Source organism: Lactuca virosa, chromosome 7, assembly GCF_052849685.1.
Source record: "Lactuca virosa cultivar CGN04683 chromosome 7, Lactuca_virosa_CGN04683_v6, whole genome shotgun sequence".
Classification (NCBI taxonomy): Eukaryota; Viridiplantae; Streptophyta; class Magnoliopsida; order Asterales; family Asteraceae; genus Lactuca; species Lactuca virosa.
In genome coordinates this window covers 44,979,997-44,990,767 of record NC_136432.1, presented here as the reverse complement: position 1 = coordinate 44,990,767, position 10,771 = coordinate 44,979,997, and the positions used below count along the sequence as shown (strand labels likewise).

The following is a 10,771-nucleotide window of genomic DNA, read 5'->3' as shown; positions in this document are numbered from 1 at the left end:
CAAAAACATCACGGAAGCCTTGGGGACACATATCCTCAAGTATCGATCCATATTCTATCACAAAACCAACGAAAACCTCCGGCTCATCATTGATTGGATTTTTTCATATATTTAAGAATAGCTCAAGAACAATAAGCTTGTTAATACATGTAGGTTGACCAAATAAGCTAAGAACTTAACCACAACAAGCAACTAAGGCTTGTCATTTCTCTAGTATGCCCTTTGAAGTTGCAATATAACCGTTCTCAATAAAAGGCATCCAACTAAAGGGAATTTGGTGTTTACAATAGCAATCAGTGCTACAAATTGTTTGTAAAATCAGGAGAGGCCATTTGGGACTTCATACATCATTGACAAAACAGTCCTTATTTCCTGATCAAATTCTCTACAAACAACTCTAGGATTATGTTCTTGATATTTGATGCATTCACCTTGTTGACAAATCCGTTTATACTATTCCTTAAGGTATCCCATGTCATTCTTGATATTCCATGTTGCTTTTATCATAAACTCTAGTTGTTATATGAATCATTTAAATAGTGGAAGGTACACCCTTACACTCTTCCTTTTCATCGTCCTTTTTATTAGTATAAGAAGAGATTGTTGATGGTAAGTTTCACTAACTTCAGAAGATTTGTATCAACTTTGTTCCATAACAGGAATACGTGATATGCACCTTAAAGACTTCAAACTTATATGAGTTTTCTTTTAGGAGAACGCCCCTCATGTGAGTTATAAGGGAAATGTTTATCTTTTCGAACTCTTTAATCATTTTAAAGAATATTGCGAAATTTGGTCCCGATCTATTGTTTAATACTTAAACAATCAATTTATGGAAAATAATAATACGAGGGTGTATACTAAAATATCAAACCAACTGTTAGGGAACAACCACTACATGATTCGTGGCTTTTCTAAATATCCAAGCTAATCTTTACTAATATTTCAATATGGGTGTAACACCCATAAAATTCAAGCCAGTTTAAAACTTTTTAAAACATTTAAAACCATTAAGTTATTACAATTTGTTTTCAAAATAGTTTAGACATCAGAGTATCCCCATAATCAAATCATGAAAATTTAAGAAGGTGCACGATCACGCCTTCTCCTTCCCGCGATCATCAGAAGTACCTGAAACAATAATCGATAAATGTAAGATCGAAGGCTTAGTGAGTTACCCCCAAAATACCAACGCTATACAGATGTAACCATATCATATAAATAAACACAGCAAATAGCATGCATAATGAGCCATCAGCCTGACTGGTCCACCTCGCAGGCCTTCAGCCTATCTGGACCGCTCTCCGAGCCATAGGCACGTCTGGACCGCCTCGCAAGGCCTACAACGTACCCGGAACGCTCGTCGGGCCTTCGTTCTGACTGACATGCCCTCCTGGGCCTGTAGTCTACCCCGACCGCCCTGGGTATCTTGGCCTACAGCACGATGCAGGACCTGCCTCAACCCATTCCCCGAACCAACAAACATGTGCACATAACATCATACGCTAGCATGCAATAACAGATAATCATACATATCTAACAGATCACTAACATGGCAACCATCCTATAACCAGGATACCGATCTAACCGATCAATAACATAGCAACCATCCTATAACCAGGATACCGATCTAACCGATCTCTAGCATAGCAACCATCTTAAAACCAGGATGAAATCTAACAGATCAATGACATAGTTGTTGGGTTTTGAGCATTCTAACACTCTTATGGTGTACATACAACCCTATGTGCTTTGGATCTATGTTTTCTCTATTATACATGCATACATTCAAAATTCCAAAGCATCATCCTAACTAGCATATTATGAAGCAACTATACTACAAAAGTGTAGTTAGATGACATACCTTTTGATGGAGCTTGAAGTCTTGAACCTTTAAGAGCTTAGTGCCCCAAGTGTTGCACCTCAAATGGTTCACACAACACCAGCAACAATTGGAATAACTTAAGAAAAGGTTATTTGGTTCACCCTTTATGAAATTCGGCTGCCCTCTTTGGTGTATGCACTAGTGCCAATTTCATGAACCATGGGGTCCTTTATATAGTGTGGCTCATTAGGTTTACACCATGTAAACCCATGACTTTCCATTTTCTTCATGATCCATGGGTTTTAACCTCCATGGAGTATCCATGGGTTAAGCCCAACATAAAGGACAATGGATCACAAGCTCACATATATAAGAATGAATGATTTACATAATCAATCCCCATATATTTAATTAATCTCTTTTGATCACAAAATTAATTCCAAATTAATTCTTGATCAATACTAATTAAATAATATGATTTCATATTAATATATTAGAACTTATAATATATTAATATAAATCATAAATAATCTTTTCTCATATGTCTATCCAATTGTTCCGATGCCATGCAACCCAAATGGACCATGCTACTCTCGGGTCGAATACATACCAATAATAGTTATGGGCTTAGACATCTAATCCAACAATAGTAACCATCATAAAACCAGGATGAAATCTAAAAGATCAGTGACATATCAACCATCCTAAAACCAGGATGCAAATCATAAATGGCCGGCCTTGGTGTTGTAGACCCTGTTGATATAGTGAGGAGAACTCACCTGGCACTGCTGAAGTCCCGCAAATAAAATTTCAGCTGCTGGTTGACAGATTCCCGAATTGTCAACATCAAACAATACCCAATTAATAAATGATTTTCAAGCCTAAGGTCCAACTCAGACTCCAAAGGCCCAAAAGTCAAGTAATGGACCAAAGCCTAACATATGGCCCAATTTTCCGAATTGGGCCCAGACCTCTACATGGTCTTACCCTAAGGCCTATCCATTTATTCTAGTCCAAACTCTTGGTACTCCAATGGCCCAATATCTCATAATCATCAAGATCCACTTATGGCCCAATTTTCCAAATTGGGCCCAAGTCCTTCACATGGGCCTTATCCTAAAGCCCATCCAATTATTTTTGGTTCATTTACTTGTTCTTGGATAGCTCATCAATAGTCCAATCACCAAAGCCCAATAGAAAGGCCCAACTCAAGGCCTAAGTGAAATTAGGGTTTTCACATGAAATGACGATTAGGGTTAAGTGTTTCTTACTTAACCCATTAAGGACTTAATCCATTAAGTCCAATATTGCCTTAGGTTAATTGCGAATGATTATTAATTAATATTTTAAGTTTATTAATTAATTTTAGTGCGGGTCTCGATCAATCCCTAAAATTAGGGTTTCATGACATTAGGGTTTGCCAAACCCTAATTAGAGTTTCCAACTAAATACTAGCCCATTAGTCACATGGTTGGGCTTTTAGGTCAATTAGGGCTTCCTTGGGCCCATTACGGTTAAACAAGTCAGGCACCACCCACTACCACCTCTGGTAGTGGTGGTCAATGGCGGCTCACGGCGGCGGCCACCACCTCGTGGTGGTGGTTATGATTCTTAGCTAAAATATTCAAATATCCCAAAATAACAAGCACACCCACAAAAGCACACAACCACCCAAGGTGGTGGCTGGTGGCGGCAGAATGGCGGCGTGAGGTGACAACCACCACCTCACGGCGGTGACGGGTCGTTTTCTTGATTATTTCAGTCGTACAATACAATTTACAACAATATCCAAATAACACACACATAAGATAACACACACTCACACACAGCCACCCTTGTGGTGGCCGGCAGTGGTAGATGGTGGCAGCCACCACCTCACGGTGGTGGTGGTGACTTTTCCGGCAAAATAAACACCCAAACACCACTTCACTATAATAAACACACGCACACGCATGTCTTCTATTCACATAAGGAGTCCAGCCACCCACCTGGTGGCGTAAGGCGGCGATGATGGCGTGAAATAGCGGCAGCAGCGGCGTTGACGGCGGCAACCACCATGGCCGGCATCCATGGTGGGTTTTCTTGGGGTTTTTTTCCGACAGCAGCAACCCGCACAACACGAGATGTAACAGTAACCACACACCCACCTCCTCTTCGGGGTGACAGACGCAACCGAAGCACGACAAATAAGTGGCCGTTTGGAGTCACGGTGGCAGTGGCAACAATCGAGCGGTGGCGGATGGCAACAGCAACCTCCGGTGGTCCTCGTCGGCAGATTCGTCCTCAACATCAATGGCACGGAGGCGGCAGTGACAACCGCCACCTCGCTTCCATGTGGTAGAATAATCGTGAAATGGTCGGCTTCGGTGGCTTGAGACTTCCACTGCGGTGGTTTGCAATCTGACTGAAGGGGTAGCGGGGCCGGAGATCGGAGGAAAAAGGGTGGTGGCGGCTGGAGAATGGAGGAGGGAGGGTGGCGGCTGGTGTGAAGGAATTAGGGTTAGGGTTTGCATGTGGGTTATGATGAATATATATATATATATATATATATATATATATATATATATATATATATATATATATATATATATATATATGGGGCTAACGGGAGTGACGGGTTCACCCGTGTCCATCCTCAAACATTTGTATATTTTACACCTTTAGTCCCTCTCCATAAGAATTCTTTTCAACTTAAGTACATAATTTACCCTTTTGGCCCCAGCCCTCCAAAATCCTTTCATATTAAGTCCAAATGATACCAAACACACCCTGACTTCCGAAATCATTTTCAAAATAAATCCCGAAATTACACTTTAACCCACGGAGATTCAAATCTTGTCATTTGGCTTTCTGAAACCAACATCCCACTAATTATTATTTGGTTTTGGATTATAATACTATAAAATAATAATGAAAATTACTTCTCGGGGTCCGGATTTATTATTTAATTACTTGGTACTAAAAATAGAAACACTGGACTTTTGGAGAGCCCAGTAAGTAAACGTGTAATTAGACTTTGAAATGGAATTGGATAATTGAAATAATCAAATTCTTAAGTTAAATGCTTGCACTAAGGGACTAATCATATCCATACATTTAATCTATTTAGTACTTATACTTTATGTAAAAAACGAATATATATAGAAATTCATAATTTTTTGTTATATACAAATATATCACGTTTCTCATGAAAGTTTTATTTCTTACTGATCATATATATATATATATATATATATATATATATATATATATATATATATATATATATATATATATATATATATATATATATATATATATAGAGCGAGAGAGAAAGAGATTTAAAAAATACATTATTTTAATAACCTACAAACTAGATTTTTATATATTTACCAAACAATGTTTCTACTACTACATTGTCAACGAAATAAAATTAGTTTTTAATATGGGTGTTCGTTTGAATGGATCTGTGCAATCCAATCAAATGAATTCAAATTGATTTCGGTTTTCAAAACATGTATCTGAATAGTACAAACTAAATTAAAATCCAATCCGATCCAACCAAATTACAATTCGGTTGGATCGGTATTTGCAATTCGTTTTTCAAAAGGTAAGATAGTTTATATATATATATATATATATATATATATATATATATATATATATATATATATATATATATATATATATATATATAAATTGAATATTAGCAAATTCTATAAAAAAAAACTAAAAAATTATATTAGTTGTGAATTAAAATTTATAAATTACTAAGAAAAATATACTATAGTTTAATCATATTACATAGACAATTTTTATAAGACTTTCTAATCTACTTAAAAAATAATTTAGTATATATATATATATATATATATATATATATATATATATATATATATATATATATAATAAAATAATAATAATAATAATAATCATAATAATAATAATAATAAATTGTTGTTTGGTTTCTTAGACTATTCGGTTTTTATTTTATAAACCAAACCTAATCCGAAATCCAATATAATAATTTGGTTTTACTAAAAACAAATCCAAATATCAAAATATCGAAACAAAATAGTCCGATCCGAATTGTCTAATTGGACAATTCAGTTTTATCCAGATAATGAATAGTCTGATTTTCAAACATAAGATGTACTTTTTCATAGACATAGTGTTACTAACATTATAGATTTTTCAAAATAAAATTAATTTTTAGTGTATAAAGTTTATTATCTTTAAGAAATATTTATTTTAATTATTATACAATATGCTGTTATAATATGATTGCATAACTCAATGTTTCAAGTCTCAACGATGTGTGTTCTTGAGACCCGGGCTTGTAAAAATGGTCAAGTTAGCCCATGACTTGTTTTGAAGCCTTATAAGTTAAAGCTGAGGCTTGAGCTTGGCTCGGTCTCATAAAAAAAGTCTTGTTTAGGCTTGGCCCATTACTCGTTCATATAACTTATAAGGTTAACTGTTAGGCATTGGTTTGATAACGTTTTATATCAAATTGGTTTTTATATTTTTTTCTATAATTTCATACATTTGCCCCCAATGATATTGGTTAGAATAACAGGCGAATAAAAAGCCAAGCATAATGAACAAGAGGATAGAACAAATTGGTTTTTATATAATATATGTACACATTAACAAATTTTTGAGAATACGTCTTTTAAACGTTGATAGAATAAGATATATATATATATATATATATATATATATATATATATATATATATATATATATATATATATATATATATATATATACACATCCAACTACATAAATCAAATTGCATTACAATTAAATCATACTTCATTAACAAAACCATCTCATTTACAAGCTTAGTTTACTTGTACTAGAAGCTTTCAAAAGACCTCGATGACGCATCACTTGGTTGTACAATTAACTTATTGCACAAAGAATTAAATTGTGGTGTAGTATATGTTCCTTTAAATAAACTCTTGTAAATCACATTGTATGCAGCTTCCGTTAAGTGCAATCCATCCCAGTTAGCATATGTTTCTGGGTCAACGCATGTCGTTGCTAAAGGATCTGCACAAGCTACGTTTTCATTGTAGTTATATGGCCCTCCACCTCCGCAACATGCCCTTAGTGCTCCATTTGTGAATCCTGTATATACACACAAATACATCAACTTGGGGCCCAAAAAAAAGTTCTCAAAAATAATTATTTATTTTTATATTCGTATATAAATTAATTAAAAGTGATATTCCACATATGAATCCATTATTGTAGCATGAACATAGAAGATAACTTAGGTTATGTTGGGAAGTCACAACTATCTTATTTATAAAGTATTTTCAGGTTGTTATATTTGTTAAACCAATAAGTTAGCTTTTTAAAAGGTTATTCAGATTAACGAGCTTGTTGAGATTTTAAAAAAAATTATAAAAGAAAACTCAATACTCTGTCTTTTTATATAATTTTATATATTTCAGTTAGCTTATAACCTAGTTGCACCAAACATCATTTTTTATCAGCTAATTACAACTGCCATTTCAACTAGCAGATAGTTTTTCAAATAACAACTAATTTTTCTGCTAGTCCATCAAACATAATCTTAATTAGTGAGTGTTAAATACCGTATTTTTGTGGAGATTGGAAAAATTGCATGGCAGCGTTGTAGTAATCGGCGTAGATGATATTGACATTGGGATTAACTTCTCGGATTTGATTTAATGCAGTTTGAAGCAACTCGTTGTGATACTCAGCAAACTTGTTTAACTCTATAATGCAACCTGTTGTATTATCGTGTCTAACCCAATCAGAACCATAATAGATCGTTAAGTACGCAGCTGAGCATCCAATCGGTAGGTTTCCAGGAATAACAAGTGTTTCAGCCCCAAGCTCAATCAACTCCTGCATGCATTAATCCGAGATTGATTGCTTAACTTTAATTTAATTAATATACGCATGTTGGTTTAATGTAGTGTATGATTTTATGCTTATACTTACGTTGATAGCTGAAACAATGGTGTTAATAACGAGAGGAACATATGATTTCAGCTCATCAATTGGTTTTCCAGCGATTACTGCATGATTGTAATCGTTACCTCCGATCTCTCCCATAAGAATTAATGAATTTTTAATTAAGTGTCTGCAATCTGCAAAATAAACATTTACATTCAATGAATGATATACGAAAACCAAATACATATTTCTGTTCTATTATTAGATAATGTAATTCTAATATTTTAAACTTGATATATAAGAGTATATACATTATTTTAATTGACTTAAAATTCAACTTACATATTTGTAAATTGATGACAATTATTACTATTATTATTATTGTTATTATTATTAATTAACTAACTTAATTATTAGTCATTTCAAAAGGTTGACCTCGTAGGGTGTACTCCAACTACAAAGTCAAATATGGTCGAATAACAGAACATTCAAAGATACATACTTCGATGCATATACATTCTTTTTTTGGATTTTTGGTTTAAATTTCATTACATCTTTTTCTTTATTGAGAAGAATCAAATAGTTCTAATATTATGTGGCTCTAAATAAACTTCACCAACTCTCAAGGCCAATTAATCATAATGGGTATTGTCAACATCAGAAAAAGATCCCTAAATTTTTGAAGACTTAGAGTTGTGTTAATTATGTAAATGAATAACAAGTTAAGATAATTTAATTTGTAAACAAACTATTAACTATTAAAGTAGATCATTTGAGCTTTAAAATTAAATAGTTTTATGTTCGAATTCCATAAACTTTAGCTTTAAAATAATTTGATATTTAAAGAAAAATTGTAACAAATAAAAGTAATTATGAATTCTATATAAATAAATTCTTAAGATAAAATTAACGGTTGTTGAAACTACCTATCAACTAACATGTTTGAGAAGTTGTTTAAATTTAAGAAACTATCGAGAATACATTGAGTGTATCTTTTATAAACATCATAAAAATAAAAGTTTAGCCAAAGTCTTTATTCATACTCGGTAAGCTAATTATAATATATTAAACTAAGTTCATATGTTGATAAAAAATCGTTTTTTCGGTTAGTCATAGTTATTGTTGCAGAGGTTGGTGAGCGAGTCACCACCCGTTAAGACTACATCCACACGGTTGGTTAACAATTGAAAAAGTCATTTTTTGTATCTTTTTGATCCATTTTGGCGCATATAAATTGGATTATTTTGTTGAGTTTACTGTAATTTAGTATATACCGAGACCATAAAAGTAGCTTATACACCAACTTATATGTTAATTAACTTGTAAACTAACTTTTTGAAAAGTTATATCTGAGATAACTTATTAGTAACTAGTTTTTCGAACACAACCTACATATTTTCTTTGATAAGTTGTTTGAAATAATTTATTGGTGAGTTTAGGTTGGACTTGGCTACCTGACGGGGTGCCACAAATAGAAGGCAACGAATCTTTGAACCATTCCAACTGAACACCCAAAGACGCGTTTGTATATGGATTGATAACCCCTTGTGCCTCATGGAACGCTGAATCTAATGCAGTCGCACCGGCTACTGCAAAATTCACCCCCTGGCCTTTCTCCAACATACCATTAGTCTTGACACCCTCATATGGTGGTATCAATGGCATACCAAGACTCTCAGCTTCAAGAAAAAAAAACAATTATTAGATGATAATTCAAACGTGTTGAATTTAAGTACAAGAAACCAAATAGGTACGACTTCGTACATTTTGTTGAATCACACTTGTTAGTACATGTTACATTAAAGTATAGTTCACACAATCCTTGCTTCAAAACCCAAGTACCGTTTTGATAATAAAGAAGGGTATTCTAATCTTAAAAATATCCATTTAATTCATATAATAATATATTTTTTGTTAGCTGTACCACAAAATTGCTATTTGTTGGGTGATCGAGTTTAAGTGAGAGTTTATAACAACTTGTGTTATATTAATAAAGATTAATAAGTTTTGATCACCTTATTAATTTTAAGTCTAAAGAGGACGTGATGTTTCACTAATTAGGGTGTTTATAACAACCCATAAAGAAATCATAGTATCTAACAAAATTATTGTTCGTATTTTTAATTTTTAAAGAAAAATAAAGTTTTTCACTTTTCTAATGGAAATTAACATATTTTTTTACTTATATAAATCTCTTTTTTTTCTCATGTTTTAAAAAACAGTCTACTTTCCTCAAAATCCTACAAAAATACATCTAATACCTTATTTAGAAACAGTCTCGACCAAGGAAAAAAAGGAGACCGAACATATCAAATATAAATACATATATAAATTAAGTTTACATGAATCAGTCAAGATGCCTCTATATATTAGTATGCAAAGTTTATGAACGGGTCAAATATATAAACAGGTCATATATTTTTATTTATTTTGACAAGTTTAAGTTGTTAAACTAATTTGGTGTTCGTGAAAACCGAATAAGAACTGCAAAAAAATAAAAGTGTGTAAATATATACCAATGAAATCAATGATCAAACGGCCATTGGAGCACCTTCCGGTGGCTTTATGGAAGTAGGTTTCACCGTACGGTGGAAACATGAAATGTGGTGGCCGGCTGTTTGATCTGGTGGTGAGTTGTTTTAGGTTTCCGGTATCAGCTAACGAGTCACCAAAGCTTATGATCGATGTATAACACCCATTAGCATTCATGGTGTATGTCACTAACAGCATCAACAAGGAAAAAATGGGAAGAAAAGTCGGTGAAATCATCATTAATGGGGGAGAATTTGAGCTCAAGATAATTTTGTTGCTGGTGATTCATCTATTTTGTGTCTGTATTTATAATTAGAATAGAAAAGCACTGTTTGCTTCTGATGTACACCAAGAAACTGACACGAAACATGCACTGAGCTTATGTGTGAAATTACCTTTATGCCCTTTTGTAGGTTAGGTGACCCAGTCCAATAAAGTTTCAAGACTTTTTCCCACCCTACAAAAATTTGTGTAACTAGAAAATACATTCTATAATTT

At 33.3% G+C, this 10,771-nt stretch overlaps 1 protein-coding gene across 1 annotated transcript; it reads right to left on the bottom strand.

The window, feature by feature from the left end:
- Positions 1-6,586: 6,586 nt before the first annotated feature.
- LOC145124460 (GDSL esterase/lipase At1g28580-like) lies at positions 6,587-10,564 on the bottom strand. Its single transcript, XM_079059797.1, has 5 exons — positions 10,258-10,564; positions 9,196-9,420; positions 7,787-7,935; positions 7,414-7,690; positions 6,587-6,940 (listed from the first exon to the last, which is right to left on the bottom strand). The coding sequence occupies exons 1-5, from the start codon at positions 10,511-10,513 to the stop codon at positions 6,666-6,668; spliced, it is 1,182 nt and encodes a 393-aa protein (XP_078915923.1). The 5' UTR covers positions 10,514-10,564; the 3' UTR covers positions 6,587-6,665.
- Positions 10,565-10,771: the final 207 nt, after the last annotated feature.